The 24,994-nt window shown below is 38.4% G+C and overlaps 2 protein-coding genes across 2 annotated transcripts in view; one reads left to right on the plus strand and one right to left on the minus strand.

Moving 5' to 3' along the window:
- Positions 1–9: 9 nt before the first annotated feature.
- LOC145488426 (speckle targeted PIP5K1A-regulated poly(A) polymerase-like) lies at positions 10–8,642 on the minus strand. Its single transcript, XM_081467294.1, has 6 exons — positions 8,487–8,642; positions 7,629–7,822; positions 6,675–6,938; positions 5,725–6,098; positions 4,789–5,159; positions 10–4,188 (listed from the first exon to the last, which is right to left on the minus strand). The coding sequence occupies exons 1-6, from the start codon at positions 8,554–8,556 to the stop codon at positions 2,921–2,923; spliced, it is 2,541 nt and encodes an 846-aa protein (XP_081323420.1). The 5' UTR covers positions 8,557–8,642; the 3' UTR covers positions 10–2,920.
- Positions 8,643–11,337: 2,695 nt separating this feature from the next.
- Positions 11,338–24,994, plus strand: part of LOC145488445 (protein lifeguard 2-like) — a 16,747-nt gene continuing 3,090 nt past the window's right edge. Inside the window, exons 1-9 of the mRNA XM_081467319.1 lie at positions 11,338–11,874; positions 15,328–15,341; positions 16,062–16,126; positions 20,373–20,426; positions 20,840–20,890; positions 21,136–21,175; positions 21,352–21,389; positions 22,442–22,487; positions 22,945–22,986. Of these exons, the coding sequence (XP_081323445.1) occupies positions 11,496–11,874; positions 15,328–15,341; positions 16,062–16,126; positions 20,373–20,426; positions 20,840–20,890; positions 21,136–21,175; positions 21,352–21,389; positions 22,442–22,487; positions 22,945–22,986 (729 nt within the window). The 5' untranslated portion in view covers positions 11,338–11,495. The remainder of the gene's footprint in view (positions 11,875–15,327; positions 15,342–16,061; positions 16,127–20,372; positions 20,427–20,839; positions 20,891–21,135; positions 21,176–21,351; positions 21,390–22,441; positions 22,488–22,944; positions 22,987–24,994) is intronic.

Consider the following 24,994-nt stretch of genomic DNA (forward strand, 5'->3'; position numbering starts at 1 on the left):
CATTAGTGACTACAAGTCTTACTGTAGGCTTCTGCACATTATACCGTTACCCACTAAAATGCTTCAACTTATGCTCTATTTTCTAACCAAAATGCTGTGTCTACTCCTCAAAGAGCCACTAATGCTCGCAGTGCACATGCTTATTGCAGTCTTAATTTTATGAATTCAACATGGTATGATTCTTACATATAACTATCAGTCATCTTGGCATAGATGACTGTTTAAAACTAATTTAACAGGCTAGTTGTAAGTCACTCATTTTTATCCAGTGTCAGTTGTCATTTTCTCTTTAAGATATTTTCAGTCAGGCCAATGTTATACTTTCAGTAAGTTCTACACTCATGTAAATCTTTGAAAAAGATTACGGTATGTCAAAAATACCAAAATTACCACTGGTTGCTAGACACTTTCTGTTTAATCCCACGATTCTGAACCAACAGAAGTACTTGAAAATTATGTAAATGAAAGAAATATATCAGAATAGTTTATCTTGCACAATTCTAATAGTATTAAGATGTTATGTAACTGTACTTTTACTTTGATTAAATCAGAAGGGAATCTTCATTGAGTTTGACTTTGTTGTGTATTGGTTGGGGGGGTCACGCTGGCTGAGGTTGAAGATAGACTGCAACTAATAGAAGCCCCATTTTCTTCAGCTTTTCTATGTCACGAAAATTAAGAAAGCAGAATGTGAGAAAGAGGGTATACCAATTCATTGTAGTCAGTACAGGCTAACATGCAAGTAAATGTAAAACCATAGTTGGTAGAGAGGACCTGACAAACTTCAAACTTATGGTAAAACAGGCTCTTCATTGTCATTAAGCTATAGTTATTATTATTATAATTTCATCGTCATCATTATTACTATTATTATTATTATCATTATCACCATTATCATCATCACCATCATCATTATTACTAGCAGTAATCAAAGATTGTGAGTGTGTTCTATGCCTTAACTTCAATACCTTGAATTATTTCATTACTAGCTGACTTTTAACTCCTGTTTATTGCTATTAAAAATCAACATTTTTATATCAACAACTTAAATTTTACTCAGAAAATGCTAAGATCATGAGAATAACAAGGAGAACGAGTAGATCTGATAGTTTTGAATATAGCTTTTTTAATTGAATTATCCATGAATGGAATAGACTGCCAATTTCAGCTAGAGATACTGATGCTGGGGGATCTGGGGGAGTTTGGGGGATTCAGTCGAACCCTTTAAACTAAAGAAGAGTTAGACATTATAACATGCCAACTTAGCCTCAGAAAGCAGGACTTCAATTTTAAAAATTCCAGGGGGAGGATGCCCCCCCCCCCATCCCCCTACAGAAGACTACCCAATATGGTCCGTATCGCAAACCTCCTCTAAAATCTTGTATCCACGTCTGTGATTAAATATCTATTTTTTGAAAAGCAGTAAGAGTAATTTGAGGGGTTTTTTGGTTTTTGTTGTTGTTGTTTTGGTTAATCTAGATTTTTTTTTTAAACATTGTACGTATGTATATAGATATAGTCTAACATTTTATTCATGGGGGTGTCCCTCGACATGGTTTAGATATGTTTTAAATGCAGTAAGAAATTGTTTAGTTTGAGAGAACATTTTTCTGTCCACATAACCAAATATAATATTTAGCATTTAAGCAGCAGAAGCTAATTTGAAGTTTATGTCTAGAGCTTTGTGACCTTAGACCCAGAGCTTTATCAGGGTCTAAGGGCGTCTCTTTTACAATGACTTGGTAAGACTGTAGGCTTGACTTTCAAACTGGTCCAAAATATTTAAATAAAAATAAATAGAATAATTAAATGTGCCAACATTTTCTCTGTTTCTCTTTCACATGCAGAAAGTGCATTTTTCGCTATCGGGAAGTCCAAGTTTTTGGGAAAGAAAGAGCGAGGGAAGCGAGCGCAAAGCACGCGGGGGTGGGGGTGGGCAGGCGAGCGAAGCGAGCCAAACGAAGAATATTTTTCTCGGTCCCCCATCCCCTACCCTGTCAAGTCTCCCGTTTTGCACTGGCGTCCGGTTCTCTCGCGATTCTATCCGCGCGTTCAACGATAGAGTAAAAATACGAGAAACTAGAGGGCTGTGAACAGTCTGTCTAGCCTGTATGCAGGCTCACTTTTTAATTTTGAGTCACACCCGCAAGCGGCAAGGAGCGAGTCGGCCAGGAAGGGAGTCACTTCCTCAGATGCCGTGCTTGCACCTAAGCCGCTCGCATTTAGCTCTCCAAACGTGAGCCTGCTCACAGGCTATGTTTGATCGATCGGCCGTTGTTTTTTTTTGCTGAGTAAGGCATGCGCGTATCCAACTCTGTTTCCCTGGAGGATTCGTTCCTGATGATTTAGTTCCTTTTAGTTGTCTATGCCTTTCATCCACTCCTTGGTTTTTTCTATGGATTGAGCGTTGTTTGTTTTTATTGAGAAGGCACTCTTGTGTTTGTAAGGAGTCACCTCCTGATCCGTGTACTAATCGTTCGTGATGTTTATTTATGACCTGTCCATATGAAGTTATTTATCCGCGTCAGCGATGGTCACTCGTGACCATTGCTTCCGGTCAGATTGGAAGAGAGATTATTAGCAAGGTTTCATGGCGGCTTATACAACATCTGGGTCTCAATCCTCTGTCAGTTAAGACTGCAAAAATTTCTACTTGCCGTATTTTCTCGATAAAGTGCCTTTTAGAATTGGTTGAACCCTGTTTTAACATGGCAAAGAGGACAGAAGGGAAGTTTACTATCCGGAAAGCGTTCGAAAAGGACAAGGATGATATTTATAGGGTTCATACTAAAGCTATTCAGAAGATCTGTCGATGGTGCTATTTGCATGACGTTCAATAACTGCCAAAAGTATAAATTTGGAAATATTTTTTAACAATGAACCTCAGCACTCCAGAAGTGAAGTGTAACAAGCTATTTGTTTACTTTATCATCAAGCCCATGAAGTAATTCTTGTAAGCTGAGAAGAAGTTCCCAAACAGCTGGAAGTCGCTACTTTCAGCATGCTGCATTGAGACAGTACAACCACATTTTGAGTCCTTTCCAGGTGGACTGTTGACAGTCAGCTGAAAAATAAGAAGCGGAGAGGCAACCATGGGGACATTTGCAAACTTTTCAGGTTGCTGACAGGATGATGAAATCTGAAGTGTGGACTCCCCAAATTTCCCTGGGAACATTTGCTCTGATTTGTCTTCCAGCAATGAATCTTCTCCAGCAGTTTCCCCCTTGTCATTTCTTTGCAGTCTCTGAGGTTGTAATGATTTGCGTCTTTCTCTGCGACAATGCGTCCATGTATTCTCAAGAGCAGTGCAAATGGCTGATAAATTATCCTCAATTTGATCATTTTCTTCTGATTTTCTAGCTTGATCTCTCTCTTCAAAGGCATTAGAGTTCTTTCCGTTGTCTGTACAACGTCCTGCAGGGGCATCTTCAAGAAAGTGGGATGCCTGTGACACTTTGACTGGTTGGGTGGCCTGTGCTGAGTCTGAATCCTTTTCACTGTTGCATGATTTCTTTTTACATTTGAATCCAAATTCTCTTTCTAAAGAATCTATAATAAAAACAAAAATTTCCCTGGGTGTAGTTAACTTGACATTGTGTGATCCAGCAAATGCTTGCAGACTGATGTCTTGATACTCAACAAAGAAAGAGTGGCAGTGAGAACTCTTTCTTTTCTTGGAATATCGACAAACTGTCAACAAATGAAGCAGTTTGCTTGTATTGCTACTTGGAATATCACCACTCCCATTAAGATTGGTGCAAATCCTATGGGCGGTTTTCATCAATTCAATAATATGTTTCAGTGCTGAAACAGTTATGTTCTGCGTCAAGTTGTGTACAAGTTCAAATGGATCCTGAACACACATAGGAGAGACCTTGAACTCTGTTCGCTTGCTGCTCCCTGAACCACTTTGAGAACTTGTAATACTGGAACTTGGTGGAACGTTCTGTTGTTCAGTAATTTTTTCTGTTAATAAAATAATTTCACTTGTTGATTGTTTTTCACAAGTTGGGTCATCCTTCATTGTGACAGAGCTTCTGCCCTCAGCTGTTTTCAAATAATCTGCACCCCTTAACTCCTCTAATACTGACGTAATGCTTGTGTTATGACCATGCCTTATACTGACCACACAATTAGCAAAGTCAAAGTCAGTTGAAAAGAAGTAAAAGAACTCCTCCAGTAGCTGACCTGTTGAAGAGACAATAATTACTAACGGCAGGGTAATAACAACTCTCACACAACTTACCACTGAATGGAGGATGACTGTATAAAATGCAATCAGAGATTCAACAAGGATCATAGTGACTCAATGACTCAGCTACTTGGTAGAATTTGATTACATTCCAGTACATATTTAACATGACATTACAAGGTGGGTGGCCTAATGGATAACTGGGCTAGCCTCCAGATCAAGCAGTCCAGCTTTGACTAATAGGTGCCTAGGTGTGCATTAAATCAATAAGGCACGCCTGTAATAATAACAATTATTGTTATATTATTAAAATTATTACCACAATTAATTATTAAATGGGTTCCAGAGAATTCATAGTAGGAGAGCTGTGTGATGGACTAGTAGAAAAGGGGTAGAAAGATAGTTCTAATCACATGATACATGCTACATGCTGATGGGCCGCAGGGCTGGAGTGCAGACTTAACCATACCTACATATACATGTAAATGTGATCAGTTTCTTTACTCTCTTGACCTGTTAACAATGATTGCTCTGTTCATTTAATTAAAAACTTTCATTTAAACTGGGCCAAACATATATCAATATTTATTACTTACTCAGACTTTTGTTATTATTTGATGAAGAAAGTCTGGCAACATCTGCAAAGAATGAACAGTTCCAGTTGTCAATCATCTTGGACTCGAGCTCTTGAACAAGCGACTCATGGTGGCCATGACTTTCATTGTTACATGAATTTGATTGTTCTTTTATCCATGAGTCAAATCCCTGCTGCAAGGAGGGAATAACAGCTGGGTTCTGTATCTGCAGGAAGTACAACACCATGAGGGTGAGTGCATAGTTTGTCAAGTGTCTTCCGGCAGTGAGAGCCTTGGTTTTTGCCCAGGCTCTCACAATAAACACCAGCTGAGGGACCCTGGGATCAAGGGACATGTAGCAGTGAAGAAGATCAGAGTTTGCAACACCAAGCCTGAAAAAAAATGAAAAGTGGTGAAGTGCTCAAAATGATATCTTATATGCTCCAATGGCCTGAGGGTACACGATTTCTTTCTTGAGAGGCCAGGAAATGACTATTGGCTGGGCTCATTATACACCCGGGTAGAGAGAGGTACTGTGAGAGTTACCGGTGACTGTCTAGCCAAAAACTTGCTCCACATATAAACCCTGACTACTCAATCTGAAGCCCTGAATACTAGCCATGAGCCACCACACCTTGTGAATGAGAACTGGCAAGGACAACTCGAAAAACTACAAGAAAGTAATATGCAAGGAAAACATCCCATCCAGGAGCAGCAGTTTAGTATGTAATTACCTGATGCAGCAGCATGGATAAGCCATATATCCAGTCTTATCCACCTCTGGTCTTATTAAATGGAATGGACTTAACATCTGCCACTGTAATGACTAGTCTACATGAGAGATACTTCAGTTGACTTCCTTCAGTTAGAATGTGCTCACAATTTAAGTAAAAATGCTTAACCCATACAAACCTCCCATTTAATTTTAGTAAGTGTTAGTCAGAACATCACAAATACCTGTTATTCACAGACAGATCACATGACAGGCCAGATGGCTGGTGTGTGAACTTGACAAGAGGACATTTAGCAGTCAAGACTGGTATGATGTTTGTACAGCCTGGAGCAAAGCTACGCAACATGTCAATAACTAAAGAGTAATCAACACCAGTCTCTTCACACTGAGATGGCGCAACACTTGTCAGTAAGCAGACATCCAAGTCACTTCCTTTCCAGCCAACCCCACTAACAGTAGAACCAAAAGGTACCACTGATGCACCAGGATACACTTCAGCAAACACTTCTTGTAACAGTTGACAAACCAGCCTTCTTAACTTGATGTCCTCATCAGTTAAACACAAGTGCTGCATCAACAAATTTAATTGTTCCTCAACCTGTAAACAAATAGTATTAAAATCCAAATGTTATTAAATAAAGAGGGTGAGTGCATGTATGCATAATTTACAAACCAAGAGATTCACCTTTAGTTACTAGATTTTGATCTTCACTGCTATTGTTATATATTTCCTGAAGAAATACAACAGAACCTCGCTATCTTGAAATCAGTTATCTCAGACTCCTTCATATCTCAAACTCAAATCATTTTCCCTAGAATATACTATTTCAGTCATTTAATATCTTCTACTTCAAGCCACCCACCCCCTTCATACACACACACACACACCCCGACATCCCTGACTATTTCTCATTGAGTTCAAGATAGCAGGTAGCAACATAACTTTAGGTACTAAGTTTATGCAAGCAAGCTTGTTATTATCTCTGCCCTTACTGTTTCTTCAAATGCCATTCAGCACCAGCTCCAACTGAGAAAATTACAAGCAACAGCCTTGCTTGGTATGAAAAACAGTACTACCTAACCTTATCTTAAACTAAGCTACGACAAAAGAAAATCAATGCTTTCATAATCATCCAGGTGATGATATATGTACAAGAATGCAACTTCCACCTACCGTAGGAGATGACTTGAGTTTGGTAATGAGATCCTCAGACAAAAATGGAGCCATCTCTGTGTTATCATGCTGGCCTTCTGGGTCTTGTTGTGAGTCATGGCGTTTGCGCTTCCTTGAGTTTTGTACCTTAACCTGAAGGGCTGCTTTATTTACAGTTCTTTCTTTCACTGTTAGCCGTTTGCCATTAAAGAGAGGTAGGGATTCCAGAGTCAGTACGGCGGTTACACTTTCTTCATCAGCAAACTCCACGATAGCAAATACTCCCTTGAAAAGGAAGAAACAAAAATCGAACCTTTCACTCCCAAAATTGACAAAAAGAGAATCTAAGGGTGCCAAGGGTTCAATGTTAAACTGAACATCATTCAGTTCATGTAGTGCATGAAGCTAGAAGTACGCTAGTAATGTAGTTCCTAATTTAAGACACCACTTCCTTGCCGATACATTTCTTTAGCGGCTGTCCACTTGGCATATTACTAACAGTAAACATTATTTACAATTTTTTTTTTCATATATGTTGCCAATGAACATTCCAAATACAAACCTTATAAATGGAATGAGGAAAGACAACATCATTTTATTTTCCATGCTTTATAAACAGCAGCATAATACTTCATACTTCTGCTCTGTGAGCATGGTGCAGACTGAAATAATAAATATTACTGACAGGCCAAGTAATAATTAATTATAATTTAGGCCACTTTGACTAAATTAGATATTTTACGATTTTCCAAAAAGAAGTACTTGAGTTAATTTAAGATGGTGAATTTTCTAAAAGAAGTACTTGTTGTCAAAGCTATGCGCATCAGTAACCATCACAAAAAAAGAAAAACAAATGACAATACTAGGGGTTTCATTAAGGCGGGGCACCAGGCAAATTGACAACACCATGCCATATTTAGGTTTTAAAATGCCACAAAATGGCAAAGTGATGATCTTCATGTTTGAAATATTTACCTTATCTTTGTCCAAGAATATGTTTGAGACCTTTCCATAAGCATTAAAGTATTTAGCCAAGTCTTCTTCAATGGATCCAGAGTTCTGAAAACCCCGAACGTAAATACTCTTTCTAGATGAGCTCTCTCTCTCCTGTTTCAAGTTCAACAACCTTTGGTGTTTTTTCCCTTTATTGTGGGTCGGCAACAATGAGGCTGCAAAACAATTTAAGAAAACGTATGTATGAGCTAGAATTAATATATTCTTCCTCTGATTTTTAGGTGAATTTTTTGACAGTACTTGGTATATTTGTACTGTGGAACCCTGTGTAATAAAAACTCGACTGTATTACATGGAGCTCCTTGACTAGGTGGTGCCACCGGCAGTGGCTTAGTGCACTTGACTATATATGCTTCAAGCAGCCTGGGTTCAAGCCCTGGGCAGGGACATGGTGTTGCGTTCTTAGGCAAGACACTATACTGTACTCTCATAGTACCACTCTCCACCCAGGTGTATAAATGGCTACTGGTGAATTTAATGTTGGGGGTAACCCAGGGGGGAGTAGAAATACTCAGTAGTAGCTTCATACTCCTGAAACCGGAGAAACGCCTGATGGGTCAGTTGGCTCGTATGCAGACTTAACCTTACCTACCATGCTCCTTGACTAGGAACTACAGATATTGAATGGACATAGGAGGAAAAGCTCTGCTAAACGTACGTGGACAAAACCGAGGTCAGATTTCAGGTCAGATTCAAGTTTCATGGGACTTTCTTTCCTTCTACCCAGATTGTCCAAAACATATTGTGACAACCCCATGTCAGTAAAAGCTTAAGCCTGTCACGGCCTTCACGCATTATATTCACAGCCGTACTTATTACCTGAAGGCAAAGTGACTTCACACACATCGCAAAAGACTTGCTTTCCACGAACAGTACCATGAGCAGCCATGCTCTCTCTTTGAATGAAGTGGGCTCTGGGAACGAGAAAACTAAATTCATCCCCAGTCTCTACTCTTCATCTGTGCCTGGTTGAATCAGTCAGTAAAAGTGGCGGATGAATTCACCAACGAAAAATAATTCAAAACAACACAACAGTGGATTACCGAACAAATCCCAAAAGAAAAGGAGGTATTGGAAAGAAATGTTTTACAGAAAGAAACTAGGGAAGCGTAAACAACAGCCCTTTGGTGTGAAAAATGTACATAAAATTCAAGGTTTCAGAAGACAGCAAGCAAGGCTGACTGAACTCCACAAAAAGAGGAACAGGAGACAAAAGGAACGTGAAATTCAACGAAGAGCACGCACTGTGGAAGAACAGATTCACTTGTCGACGTGTCAGGCTTTAAATCGGTTCCAGAATCAATGTAAATCGAAGGTGTTGGAGAACAGTAACTTCTGCAAAATTCATCAATTCAATGACAGCACATCTGAGCTCGTGCAATGCTTGGGAACGAATAAACGATTCAAACGATGTATTAAAAGTGTTCCAAAGGATGAACATTACTGTTATTATCACAAGAATAAGGAAAAATAATGAAATAAAGATCATTCAGTACTGAAAAGTCTGCAGATTAATTTCATTTTCAGTAATTTACCTTTACTAATGGAAGAGTTAAAATTTTAAAATACAGCTTAGCATCCTCCTAGCATCGACTCGGGGGGTACCCAGTAGGCTCTGCCTCGAGATCCAACCCCTTACCCTTTTGTATAACATTTTGACAGAAAACCTCTTTCGTATACCTTTTATTGAAAACAAGTTACCCCTTTCACATAATCTCTAAAGAACACTGACTGCATCCCTTTTCTAAACCCTTAGAATGAAGCTGATGAACAATATTGCAGAAGAACATCGAGAATTACCAGATACAGCTAAAAGGTGCATCTGTTCGAAAGGCCCTTTTAAATACCTAAACAACATATTTCCATACCGTACTGAAAAAGTACGCCTTTCGAGCGGAGTCTCCCCTTACAGGCCATTATAGGGAATACCCCACGGGGCACTAGTTATTCCTCATGAAATTCGCTATTAGCATTAGCAGTATCCAACTGAAATGTTCAAATGTTGTTGTTTATAGTGGTCAATGCGCTTAGCTACACCTAGCTAATTTACAGGCATGCCACTTTAAATGAAGGAAGCAAATATATCAACTAAACGTAATAGGCTGAAAAATCCCAACCGGCGGGAGGCAGACCAGTTGGCTATTTACAAGCATGACCGAGGAGTTGAACTAGGGTCTACCGAAAAACAACTCCAGCTAAGTGGTCAGAGCGGGACTTGAACCCGCGACCTCTGGATTTCAAGTCTGGCGCCCTAACCACTCGACCACGCTGCCTCCACTCAACTCTTATTATCCAACTGCAGCGAATACCGTCCAAATAACAGTACAAATATAAAGCGATATTGTACAGTTATTTGTACAGTGGAAAACTTGTTTGCCGTACAGGTCGGCGCGCGCACGCAAAACTGTCACACTCTCCCTCTTTCATTGATGAGTTTATTGACTACAGCAGTTGGATAATAAATCTCTTATTAGATGTTTTGCCCGGGTGGAGGGGGGGGTACTCCCTTATATGGGCTGTATAGGTATGTGCGGCCCCAAAAAGTAGGGTTTTTCAATCGTTTTGATGATAAATAGGGTATCGATTTTGGCCATTTTGGTCTTAAATAGGGTATGGTTTTAGCACTCTAGTCTTGAATTGGGTATGTTCCTTAGATGAAGCTACTTTTTCGTCATTATTAATAAGACCGTCAACAAAAGCCCTTCATAACTTATGTTTAGGGTAACTGTGCCAGCCGCAACGGTCATAAATAGGGTATCAAATTTTTGGCCAGGTCATAAATAGGGTAGCAAAAATCGCAGATTTTGGTCATAAATAGGGTAAGTGTTTTGGGAAGTGGGCCGCACACCCCTACCCAACTTTTCTGGGAGTACCCCCCGGAATGTTTTGGTGTGAAGGATCGCTTTATATTTTTACTCGTTGTTTGTATTTTGACTCGCCCTACGGACTCGTCAAAATACGGCAAAACTCGTAAAAATATACAGCGATACTACACACCAAAACATCTAATAAGATATATTTATTTTCCTGTTCTTGTTCTTCCGGCCTTCACTGGAGTGGGTAGTCGGTCAATACTGTTACGAGAGGATTAAACATTTTTCAGTCGTTCTATATTTCACCATTTTGAGAGTTTGAACGGCTTACAATAGTATTTTACCTCACAACGTAGTCATAGTTTCTTGCTCCCACTTAGATACAAAAGGAGAAAATAAATACTCTACATGCATGCGCACACATTAATTATGTAACCTCCGGTCACTTCTCAAAACAGAAATGACAATGACGTAAACTGATAAACCGTGGAAAATTTCCTTTCAGTTCTGCATGCAGTGTTTTAAATCCTCTTGGTACATTGAGCTACCCATCCTCTGCAAAACAGCAAAGTAAACTTATCAAATATAAGCTTAAATACCATCTTAAACGAAAGTTTTACGACAACTTAAAAGTACGGCATCTTATTCAATTTTCACTTATCAAAAATTTCACCTCATATTTAACGGGCACTTATTAAATTTTCTCGATCGTGGCGTGTATATTTTAAAATCCTTTGAAACTTTCAAGATTCATATCAAACAGTTCAAAGTTGAAAGGAAACAAATGTTGGGCGAATATTGTTCGTCATGAATGACGTGAATGTAATGAGCCACGTGACTTACGTCACGACCTGAAAAGAGCTCCAGCCTTGCAGCTGGCGCCCATTGCATTATTTGGCGAGACGGTCATAGTCTTCTGGGGTGCCAAATTTCCTCACAGCCAGCTTCGTATTCCTCGAAGTTAATTTATCTCCTCTTTGATAGTGTGGGAACGTTGTTGATCTGACAAGCGGTTATGTCGACAAATCCTCCGCATCCACCAGGTAACAACCAACCACCTTACCCATCACAGCAGCCTATGAGTCAATATCCTCCGCCAGCAATGATGAACTATGGTTCTGGTTACCCTCCGCCTTCCATCCAAGCTGCCTATCCGCCGGACGTTGAAACGGTAGCTTCCAACCCAGCTTTCCCTCCTCCGCCGACATACGAATCGGCTGTGGGGACGGGAGGCAAGCCAGCAGCCCCCAATGCATATGGAAATTACCCGTACCAAACACAACCTATTCCTTCGGCTCAACCGCCTCCACCGACCTACTCCTCGCCTGATGTGGAATATGGCTCATCGGAATTCTCTCCCATCGTCAGTTTTAACGACAAATCCATCAGGCTTGGTATGGTTGTCTTATTTTGTTCTGTTAAGACTGTGCAAGTTGTACTAAACGTGCTTGACCATCAGGGTTCCTCTTTCTAACGTCTTACGTCATGCAAGCTTTTGTTGTCTGACTGAGACACGAAATGTCGTCTTTCTGTTGTTTCATTAATCAGAAGTTTAATACGGTACACTTACAGTCTATATGTTTTAACCTTTAATTTTTATTTGATTTGATAAATGTGAAAGTGTCTTGTACTACAATTCATTTGATTTGCACAAATGAGGTTAATATTTAATTTATTTCCCATATGATCATGCAAGTAACAGATGTCCTTTCTAAGGGTCTTTTTACAAGAAGGAGGGTTACCCTAGCAAGCGGGTTATCCTAGCACTCTGACATTTCCTCTTTTTTTCTTAGTCGTGTCTAGGAGGCAGCTAGGGTTACCCGGGTAGGTGGGTTACCCTATCTGCATGCTGGGGTTAAAAATATATATATGTGTGTGTACATTTTGCATTTATAACAAGTTGACACAAATTTTAAGAACATGAAAAAAGTGCACAGAAAAGACCAAGGTGCAACAGACTGTTCAGCGCAGTGCCTCAAGCACTTTTTGAGTGTCAAGACATTGTGCATGCTCAAACTAGTGGTGTAGCTCACCTGTATTATAACTTGACAAAGTATGCACGGGAGAAAGGTGTGTGCTCTAAAGGAGTATATTAGATTCCAGCCAACCAATTTTATTGATAATCATTGCCCTCTCTTCGCTGGCTTTTGCTTGGTCGAGAAATAATGTATGCAAAAATATATTATCTAGCAGCTTTCTTTGCAGTTCTTTTCTTGAAGCCAAAACAAAAGATACATGTTGTTTCTCAAAACAATGAATGAAACGGGAGGGGAACCTGACTTGTAAGGGTGGTTCCTTCCTTCCAGCGTCAACCACCCAGATGATACCTATTTGTTCCAATACAGTGATTCACTAATTAGATCAGTGTTTTCCTTATGTTTTTCAAGTGTGATTACTTCATTCCCTTGTTGTAATACATTGCTTATTATTCTTAGATTATTTTTTAGAACATTTTCAATTCGATATTCAATTTTTATGAGAACGCTATTACCTTTTTAAGCTTTTTAATTTTTTAAACATTTTAGCGTATCTTTTAATGTAGTTAGTTTTTTATAGATATATATTATTTATACATGCTCTTTTTATTTTACATTATACAGGGCCCCCGTTGATACCAGTCCTGCGACTGAAGGGGTCACCCTGTTTAAATATCGATTATTATTATTATTATTATTATTATTATTATTATTATTATTATTATTATTATTGTCCTCACGTAATGTTTGCTTAGAGTCCTTAGGGCCGAGACCAAACCATGGTCCTGGGGCACTAGGGGATAGCCAGTTTTTAGCTTGATAGCACCCTCCTCAAAATGTGTGCTGTACCTAGCAAGGTTATCTTTTGTAGTTCACTGATGCTTAATTGGCCGGGAATTCTTCCAAGATAAGTTTCTAGTCCCTTTTTGATAGCTCCAAGTGCTCCAATGATAACTGGTATCGTTTCCGTTCTCATGCCCCACATTTGGCTTGTTTCGATTTCCAAGTCCTTATATTTGGATAGTTTTTCACTGACTTTCACGGATGTGTTTCTGTCTGATGGTACTGCCATGTCAATAAATTTACAGGTTTTCGTTTTGTGGTCTTTAATCACTATATCGGGTCTGTTGGCTGTTATTTTCCTGTCTGTGTGTATTGGCATGTCCCATAATATCGTGACATCCTCGTTTTCTGTAACTGTTTGCGGCTCGTGGTCATACCACTTTTCTGATGTCTTTATATTATAGTTGTGACAGAGTTTCCAATGTATATACGCGGCTGCTTTATCGTGTCTGTGGGTATATTCTGTTTTCGCAAGTTCAGGACACCCAGACACGATATGGTCAATTGTTTCGTCGTATTTGTTACACATCCTGCATAGGGGGCTAGTACCGTCTTCGATAATGCTGGCGTGGTATGATCTGGTAGCTAGGCTTTGGTCTTGGGCTGCAATTATGAATCCTTCCGTTTCTGCCTTCAGTCCACTGCTTTTGAGCCACTGGTTGTTTTTGTGGTGGTCAACATCTGCCTCCTTTATTCTCTTTGGGTATCTTCCATGTAGGGCTTTGTTCTCCCACTGCTTTGTTAATTTTTCTTGGGTCTTATTTCGTGCCATTTGTTTGGTTCTCTTTGCATATTTGGTGGTTGTTTCTTCTGCTTGTTTATCTGGTATTGTTAGGTCTAGTTCTTGTTTGAATTGTTCTGCTTGCCTTTGTATAGAGTACAATTTCTTTCTACCATCATGTTCTTGCACTAGTTCGATTAGGGCATCATCAGTGTTCTTTAGGTATGTATCGAGCCCTATCGTGGTTGTTTTGTAGGAGGCTTCTAATTGGATAAGACCCCTACCACCAGCATTTCTTGGGAGGTAGAGTCTGTCTACATCTGCTTTTGTGTGATGCATTTTTGATAGGGTGAGTAGTTTTCTTGTTTTTGTGTCTAACCTCTTGATTTCACTCATCTTCCAGTCGATTATGTTAAAACTGTAGGTCACCACTGGGATAGCTAAGGTGTTGATTGCCTCAAATCTATTGGCAGCATTGAGCTCCGTTTTTAGGACCATCCTTACTCTGCGGTAGTATTCCTTCCTCACTCTTTCTTTCATCTTGGCATGCTGTATACCATCACCTTCATCCACGCCAAGGTATTTATATGTGTTCTCTTGGTCTAGTTCCTTGATACAGGTGTCAATGTCAAGTTGTAAATCGGAAGTTTCTGTCAGCTTTCCTCTTTTGAATGTGGCTTTAGCGCATTTGTCCAGCCCGAATTCCATCTTGATATCATTGCTGAATGTCTTTACAATATTGAGTAGGCCGGTTTGCTGGCTGTCACTTTTTGCACATGTTTTTAGGTCGTCTATACAAAAGAGGTGGCTGATTGTTCTACCCTGGGCTTCATACCCATAAGTGGTTGCCTTTAGTGATGAGCTCAGTGGAGCAAGGGCAAGACAAAACAGGAGTGGAGAGAGAGAGTCTCCTTGAAAGATTCCACTTTTGATTTATTATTATTATTATTATTATTATTATTATTATTATTATTATTATTATTATTATTATTATTATTATTATTATCGTCCTCACGTAATGTTTGCTTAGAGTCCTTAGGGCCGAGACCAAACCATGGTCCTGGGGCACTAGGGGATAGCCAGTTTTTAGCTTGATAGCACCCTCCTCAAAATGTGTGCTGTACCTAGCAAGGTTATCTTATTATTATTACTATTATTATTATTATTATTATTATTATTATTATCATTATTATTATTATTATTATTAAAAACAGTAGCTGTTTATGGCATTGTTATTGTAATATACTTGGTACTAAAAATTTAAATCTCTTTTGTTTCTCTGTTTGCTGTATATAATTTGATCACAGGATTCATTCGGCGGGTGAGTATGTCATGAATATGATTATCCTTGTTAATATAATGTTAATTTCTAACATTACTAATGTGCAAGGTTCAAGTTAATATGGGTTGAAAAGTTGGGTAGAACAGCTGTGTAGATTGATTAATTAGCTCAGTGTCAATCTCAGTCACCCTTCTTTAGGACCCTGTTCAGGTAGGTACCAAACTTTTTATCACCTAATACCCTGAATTAATAATGGAAAAAGTTTGATTGAAAATGGCTATTTCAATTGAAGTGCTCAGCTGATTTATTAAACTTGATAGAGAAATTTTCAGAACTTTCCCTGTTTCATCATTTTGATCTGGCTTTTCAAAATATCTATATTTAAATACATTTTATAGAATTTGTTACCATGTCCACAAAATGTGATAAAAATGATCCCAGCTTGCAATAGCAATCACAAAAGATGTGTTTTGTTTTATTTTGGAGTTTTCAGTAGCGTCTGTTTTTGTTTTTGTTTTTTTAATACAGTTATCTGTCTTTACTCAGTTTCTTAAGCGAGGATTATTGTTAGGCTTTGAAATATTGAACAAAGGATGGATTACCATGCCTTTTTGAGTGAAAAATTTCGCTGTTTTGAAAGCCACCTGCAAATGAATAGCCATAGTAGATTTAGACTCCAAGTAACAGTTCCCAAAAGGTTATTTAAAGTAAAGATAGTTAATGATGGTTTTCAAATTATGTAGTACACCTTTTTTGCAGGTGTTTGCTGTCCTAATGCTACAACTGTTAACAACTGTGGCAGCTATTTGCTTGTTCCTATTCAGGTAAGAATGGAATGGTTATGGTTTGGTGATCATACACCACAGGCACTGCAGCTCAACCACTCAATCAGATGCAGAGTTCCATTGTCTCTCAAGACAGACAGACAGACAGACAGACAGACAGACAGACAGAGACAGACAGAAAGACAGACAGGCACCACCAACAACAACAACACAAATTAAAGACCAGTTATAATCATATCTTTAATAACATTGATCATGTTCTATGTAACAATTATTCCCCAAGTGCACATTGGATATGAGATGGTAGATAGCCAACAAGGCACGTAGCGTCGAGTTGGCTATAATCATCTCATATCCAACAAGTGCGAGTGGAATATTATTAAAAACTCCCCCAAAATATAGAAAACTAGACTTAACGAATAATCAAAACATTCCCAAAAAATTATGCATTCAACCCTCCAAGTTAACTTTCTTCCTTAGTGGCCATTTGGCCACTGACTGTTCAGGTTTGGTCGCCAGTGAAAAATTTTAGTCGCCAAAATATATGCATAAATTAATAATTAATAATAAATAATAATCTTATTATTATCTAACTGTATTATTAATAACATTTTCCTTGAACCACCAAGTAAATTGAAGTCCAGTTCAGTGAAAGAACTAGTGGGAGGCACGGTGGCCTCATGGTTAGTGCGCTCGTCTCTGGATCGAGCGGTCTGGGTTCAAGCCCTGGCTGGGGACATTGTGTTGTGTTCTTGGGCAAGACACTTTACTCTCACAGTGCCTCTCTCCACCCAGGTGTATAAATGGGTACCGGCGAACTTAATACTGGGGGTAACCCTGCGATGGACTAGCATCCCATCCAGGGGGGAGTAGAAATTAAATACTCCTGGTCGCTTCATGCTACAGAAACCAGGATAAGCTTCGGCCTGATGGGCCACTTGGCTCGCATGCAGACTTTACCTTCACCTCAGTGAAAGAACTACCTAATGTTGATTCAAATATGTTTTTATTGGAATGATTGATGATAAAATGAAATAGTTTCTGATCACAATGAAAAAGTACTATATTATTGCAACAGTGTTGTGAGTTGATCACAGTTCTCATTCAGTCATTTTAAATTGATTGGCTTTCACTTTCAATAAATCTTTAACAATGGTTATAATAATGCAAATGTACCTGCCTTCAAATAGCTCCATCGATTTACAAGTGACACCACAAATATCAAAAACCAAAGGTTCAGACTATCTTCATTATAAACTCTTGCTTGAATTTTTAATATTTTATAATCACACTTAAATGGTAACTTAGGAATGACTTGAGCACTCCAAACAATTCAAACTTTCATGCTATGAAATAAAGTTTTTTTTGTTTTTAATCTATACTAGTAATACATATTTACAAGTCTACAGCCAGCACACAGAAATCCATATTTCTGCATTAAAACTTAGAAACCACATGTGGTATAGACTTCAGATTGAAGAAATGGTCTTCTTGATCTTTTTGAGGATTTGAACCATTCCTTCACTGCTGGCGCTGGTTGTGAAATCAACCATCAAAAAGCGTGAGCATGTATGAATGAAACGTATGTTTACCGCCATTTTTCCCACGAAAATATTTGATGAAAATTGAGAAAAAAAGTTGCTTCACAAAACACAGAAATATTTGTGTATATCATTTATAATTCACACAACAGGAGCAGTGCAAACGACACAGATTATACCAAGTTAAAATAAGATAGCCTCATTCGCAGCTGAATGGCGGAAAGTTTTCCAATGTTTATCAAGGCGGCATCAAATTCTTGCTGAGACCATAAAGTGAACACTATTTTTGCCTTATCACTTATGATCTTTTTTAAATGTTCAACCTTGTTTTCTGCTTGAATAAGCAAACGATATAAAACTTCATCAGAAAATGAAAGACTGTATTGAAATGGACAGAATTTAATATGTGAACCGTTTCACAAGTTTTAGGGCAATCACTAAGACGGATATTTTTTATCGATGAAATCTTTGACAATTTAAAAATTTATTAAATCCATTTTGAAATCACTGGCTATCCTTGCAATCTGATTGGCTCTCAATGGTGCGATTTATTCACGAATCGCACTATTTTTTGGTTTAAATCGCATCTTTTTCTCAGCCATTGAGAATGGGACAGTAAAACAAAACAACAAATCAGATTTCAATATTAGTTTAAAGTAAAGAATAAAATTTCAGGAAAATGAAAGGCAAAAAGCCATTGTGTGGAGAATTTAGCAACTAGTATTGCCAAAACTTTGTTGTTATTGTGGTTTTTTTTTCCAAAAAACTTGACGAATGTAATTAATTACAGTTTCTAAATGACGATTATCAGCTCCTTCAGGCTGAACACCTACTTTAATGGAAGTTTCCAACTTTCAGTGTCCATTTTGATGAATATTTTGGCGATTTTTCTTCAACATCTGCTCAAAATCCGTATGATACCGAGTCCAGTAAAACATAAACAAACGAAAACCACACAACAACAAATTCAGGGCCATCTCAAGAAGATAGATGTTTCCAGGTTTCTGGTAGTTTCAAACGAAGCAACAAAAGAGCTCAACTCTGTCGCTGTGAATAAACATAGTCAAAATACACCCCGCTCCACAAAACAGTGAATGAATGAACGTCTTACGAAGCTGGTGTTAGTCCCGCCATCTTGGAAATATCTTGAAACAAATGGCGCCGCAAGAACTTGACAAGGTCCTGAGTATTGAGTCCTTCGCCGAGGTTACAAAAAGAAACGGAGATGATAACGAGCTGGACTCCCTTAAAATCATGCCATTAAACGGTATGAAAGAAAAAAACGTACCATCCACTGGGCATCATGCACTCGAGGGAGTTTCACAACTCAAAAGAAATCCATCGCAGAATTACGCAGGATGCACCTTCAAATTCCTTCTCCAAAGACAATGAAAAGTCTCAGCCTCAACCACAGAAGAAAGAAAGACCTTCCATCATTGATTCAAGCGACGAGAATTGAACTTTTATACCTGAAGCAGACTATTTTCGTTCTGACTTCAAAACCGCTTGTTTCTTTGTCATGCTCGGATGAGTTTTCGTCACATGACATCGTTTTGTATACTAAATGAGACGTACAGGCGTTTCCGGTTCCGCTTTTTTTTTTAAGAAACCGGCTACTGGAACAATACACCAAAAGTCTAAAAATTAAGGCGATAAAATTGTGCGATTTCAAAATGGATCTAATAAAGTGGCAATTGAACTTCATGTCGTGCAATTTTGGTCTGAAATCATACTTGTGATTTCAAATCGAACTCGCGCTACGCACTCGTTCGATTTCGAAATCACGCGTATGATTTCAGACCAAATTGCACTCCACTCAGTTCAATTACCATTATAAACCCAGGTTCGTTCACACAAGTGAAATTTATTTACAACTGCGAGCTGCTTTTCATCACAGTTTTTTTTATTTATAGAATCCCCCGTGCTTGTGTTAACAAGTTTGCTGTAAAGTATTTTCGTGTCCACTGAAATAAAATACGTTTCTCAAATACATCTGGATGTTTCTCAAATATATTGTGGATCCTGTCACCGTCAAGCTTTCCAAGCTTTTGCAATTCCTCTTCTTTTCGATGGCAAATGACCGGATTGTGTGCGTTGTCTCACGCCTCCAGGTAAAATTGTCACCTGCCAAAGTTCAGTCGAGTGGAACGAATCTCGTCGTGTCCCAAGCTCAACTGAATGCAATTCCTTGATCTTTGTTTACCGTGTAACATTTCATTTTATTCAGTCTTCATTTCTGTTGGTTAAAATCCCACAACAACTAGCTTTGCAAAGTGAATTCTTAATGCTCAGAACGTTTTTCTTTTCACTCCGGATGATAGTCCGCTCGAGCTCCTGACGTATAGCTCACGTTAATTTTAGTCACCAAACTGGCGACTTGCATTCTAATTTAGTCGCCAGCTCCAAAATTCTAGTCGCCATGGCGACTAAAATGGTTGCAACTTGGAGGGTTGGCATTACGCATTTGTAGAGCTTGGTATAACGGCTCATATACCATGATGGCTAAGCCAATGAAAACTCTTGAATTTCAGTTATCCAATGATCTAGTTTTCAATAATTTAAATTATTGTGAACTTGAAGTTGATGTTACTGTGATAAATCACTGACCATGACAAATCAGTATAAAAGCTGGTATTTTAAATGCTTGTAAGTGCTTCCTTGAAATGCTCTTTTTGATTGTGTTAAGTATTTACATTTATAGGTGTTTCCAAATGTGAAAATTTTATAATATTTTTCATTTGTAGTGATAGAGTGAAAGGTTTTGCACAGAACAACTTGGGCTTGTACATTTCAGCATAGTAAGTACAGTCTAGTGACTAACTAAAGGTAGAATAACTTTAATTATTTATCATATGGCTAACTCTGCAAGCAGGCAAGTCCTGTGCTGTGATTGGCTACCTGAGCGGGCAATATGGGGCTGTCTTACCTATTCAGGATTACCCCCTGTTTTCGGCAAGAAAATAGTGTTCATTATGTCATGTAATAAATCCTTTATTGACCAAGCTTGTCTATTGGGTTCCTCTTTCTAAAATTATTATGTCACGACATGTATTACTGTACCCAGAGTGGTAACTATGGGTACCTGCCATGCTGAGTTAACAATGGAAAGGGAGACCAGGGATGAAAGAAACTAAAAAGACATCATTGAAAGAAAGAAGCTCCAGTTTTGCGATATACAAGCATCATTCTCTCATTTTATTGTTGTTTTCAGTGTGGTCTTCATTGTACTGTATTTTGTTCTGGTGTGCTGTGAAGGAGTGAGGTTAGTTTCAATCAGTTTTGTCACCTTCAGAATACAAAAAAAAAAATACTCGGTTGGAATTTTCTGCAAATGCTGTTACATAGATAGGAACATAGTCTCAAATGAAATTCTGCTTCTCCATTAACCAGTCAAGAATAGCGTACTCTTGAGTTGTTTAGACTGCTTGTCTTTAGGCCCTTAGATGTAAAAATATAGAGTGTACATGATTGTATGTTAATTAATGCTTATTATAATTTTTTTTTTAGGAGAAGCTACCCATCCAACATCATTTTGTTGGCACTATTTGTAAGTACAAGTTAAGTAATGAAAAAAATATTAAATGAAGCCCATATTTATGTTTAGAGAACTTATTTTATACTAACATAAATGATATCATTCTTTAGTATGTAAACAAAGCATTGTTGCCAAATGGCTTTGTTGTTCTTGACAGTGAACAGTGATTTACTTTTCATTTCTTTTAGACTTTGTCTTTGTCTTATCTTGTTGGAGTAATTTCCAGGTATGGCAAATTTTAGAATGAAATTATTAGCGTCATGTTATAGGTATTCAATTTGTGGTAGTAACATTTTTCGTGGTTCAAAAATATCTGAGTTGTGAAAGGGTTTGAGTCTGCATGCGAGCCAAGTGGCCCATCAGGCTGAAGCTTATCCCAGTTTCTGTAACATGAAGCAATTAGGAGTATTTCTACTCCCACCTGGATGGGATGCAAGTCCATTGCAGGGTCACCCTCCGGTATTTAATTTGTTGGTACCCATTTATACACCAGGGTGGAGAGAGGCACTGTGATAGTTAAGTGTCTTGCCCAAGAACACAACACTATGTTCCCGGCCGGGGCTTGAACCTGAACTGCTTGATCGGGAGACAAGTGCACTAACCATGAGGCCACAGCGCCTCCCAGAAAGGGTTTGAGTGGTATTAATTAGATATAATCTAGGAAATTATGTTGTGTTGTCTAAGACAAGTGCTGGAAAGGATAGTGTAACCTCAGTGGTAGTAATTATGTTTAACTCCGTACTTGACAACTGTGCTCTACATCACTTGTATAAATCTGTTACAGACATCTGGATGTTTTCATGGTGAAGCCGTTTTCTGTGGCTGCTCTCACTTGGTGTTTGCTTTTATTTTATAAGGTTCTGCCCAACTCTCAAATTTCTTTTTGGGATTTTAGTTCTGCTATAAACGTTAATTCTCAAAGCTTAGTCAAATGACCATACTGAGCTGAAGCATTGTTATTAGCAAAATACAGTGTATGTTACTAGCAAAATAAAAAAATTGAATATTTGAATTTAATGGGTTTGAAAATGTTAAATTCAAATATTCTATTTTTTATTTTGCTAGTAACATATTTTGCTAATAACAATGCTTCAGCTCAGTATGGTCATTTGAGTAAGCTTTGAGAATTAATGTTTATAGAAGAACTAAAATCCCAAAAAGAAATATGAATGTTGGGCAGAACCTTTAAATTAATTATAGATGGCATGGAAAGAAGGAGAATCCAAGCCTCCTTTATTGGAGTGCCCTACATTGAACATTTGATTTCTGTACCTTCAGCTTCCATGAGACAAACATTGTGCTGATCATGATGGGTGTCACAACTGTAAGTAACTATAATTAATTAATTTGTCCATTTGATGCCGTCCTATTTAAAAAGGTTAAGCTAAGATGTGCTAACTTCACAGTGCTATCAGGGTGCTCAGAAGTTTTTCAAGGCTTGGTGATTTTGCTGTTGGGCACGTGGATTCCCTCCTTTGCTTGCCTGATGGGCAAGTAAAAATCTTTGGGACAAGTTTGTAAAGAAATTCAAATTAAAGATGTATTGTAAGAGATATAATTATTGTATTAAATTATTCATTCAATTTTGTATTGATTTTAAAATCATGCTAGTAAGGAATTTTTTGGCAACTAGTGTAAATGACTTTTGGGGTAGGACATTGTTGATAGTTATAGGGCTGCAAGGGCAAGCTTGTAAATTTGGTTTTCTTTGCACCCGGGCGGCAGTTAGAGGTAAAGTGAAATGGCTTCAAGTTGATGATGTTTTATTGTATTTCTTTCAGCTTGTGTGTGCTTCTGTCATGATCTTTGCCTGTCAGACCAAGGTGAGACTTTATGCAAGTCAAATTATATTTCTCTCTAGATTTTACAATGTAGGTCTAGACATGAAACCATGGTCTGTGTGACCATTCAAATGAAAGCTGTTGACCAGTACTTTCATGTGGCACTACTACTTGTTTCAAATATATATATATTTATTTATATAATAACCCAAGTTATTCTCGCATTTTGATTGGTTCTTGCCTATGATCTATTAGAGGACAGATGCATGATTGACGTCATCATTTCAAAATTTTTCCCTCTGTGTTTTAGAAATGGCGGAAAGTTTTGAGAATTTAGATAATAGTTTACATGACTGCGCAAAAGATAAGGTACAAGAAAGTCTTGTCCAGGCATTGAACAGCTACCAGAAGCATAGTCTAGCAGGAAGAAGAAAGATAAAGCCATCTCTGTTTTAGAAAATGACTCAGAAAAAATACTCGTCTCAGTCTCAGTCGGCAGTCGAGCAAGACTAAACCAAACACAAAATTAGTCTTGGTAAGCCGAGAACCATTGCTTTATCTCGCATTTCACAAACCCAATAAACAAAATGTTTATGAGATTAATTTATTTAAAGCATTGAACTTTTCTCAGTCTCAAAATAATTGTTGACACAGTGGTTGTCTGGAATGAAACATCAAAACCACTTCTTAAAATCAGTTAAAATAAACACATAACCTTGCTTTCCGATGTGAATGTTCCAGTCCGTTTCAGGGCACAGCAACGAGCAAACTATAGCTCACTACAGCTCACGGCCAACTATATCGCAGCTAAAAGGTGTCTCCGACACTATTTCAAACTGATTTGAGAATCGCTAACCACAGAGGACACAAATTTCCACCATGACTAACACTCCTTTCATTCAAAACTCGAATCGAATGGCCTCCAGGCTGACCGCAGCCACAAGTTTTCCGAGCATAGTTTTTCAACTCCTGCAATATTCGAGGCAACATCCAAGCTTTTCGGCTCACAGGGCTGCTCTGATGACAAAAACTGACTTGACTTATCCAGCATTTTCTTTAAGATTTGTAGATTTCGTAGTTCAATTCTGCTTTCGCTGTAAGTTTTCATTCCACGAGAAGCGACGCTCGAGTCAAGTTTGACAGTGGCATGATTTTCCTGGACCAATCACAATTCTTTGCTATGCATAGCAACCAATGAGATTGCTTCAATTTGTATAGACAATAGATTATGTCAAATGGCTTTTTTCGTGTTCACCAAAGTGGGTAAAGACCGGCGTTTGAGCTATGTTGAAAGATTTTGAAATAAAAAAAGCTTTAGGAACCGTTCATTTTTTACAAGGTAGGGGGGGCTGGTGGGATTTGGGGGGGGGGGCCATGCGAAAAAAAATGGCTTTCGAGGGGGGGGCCATCCCAAAAAAATAAGGGAAAAAGGGGGGGTCACGTGAAATATTTTAGTTAAACTTTAAAATGGCATAATGTTGGAATATCAAAAAAATTGCTATAGAATAAATATAGAAGGCAGGATACAAATTTATTACAAACTTTCCTTCTGCTTTAAAAAAACGTTTGGCGACAAAAAGCATTTGTAGCTACTGAAAAGAAGTATTTAACACTGTTATTTTCGAATGCAACTTTCACTGGCACTCATCTTTATCTCCGCTGTCGTCGAGTTCTTCGTCACCGCTTGTGCTACTATGGGAGTCTCTTTCACCAATGCTGCAAGAAGCAGCAATGCTTTCCGTCAGAGTGTACTCTTCAGGGTACATGAAGGTGTAAACATAATCTCTGACTTCCCGCTCAAGGTTGGTGGTGATTCTGCTTCTTGCAGCATTGGTGAAATAATTCCCTTCCAAGAGCTGTGCGATGTATGACCCATCTCTTCTAAATATCGACGTGGCAACATCCTCAACTTTAATACACTCTTCTGGGACGGCCGTTCTAGGAGGGTACACAAGGCATTGTGGAAGATCATTTCCTAACGGGTTTCCAACACAGATTCCATAAACTCGTTGGACGTTGTTTTCAGTCCACTTCCTCTTTCTTTCATTTG

The sequence above is a fragment of the Orbicella franksi genome, chromosome 5 (assembly GCF_964199315.1).
Source record: "Orbicella franksi chromosome 5, jaOrbFran1.1, whole genome shotgun sequence".
NCBI lineage: Eukaryota > Metazoa > Cnidaria > Anthozoa > Scleractinia > Merulinidae > Orbicella > Orbicella franksi.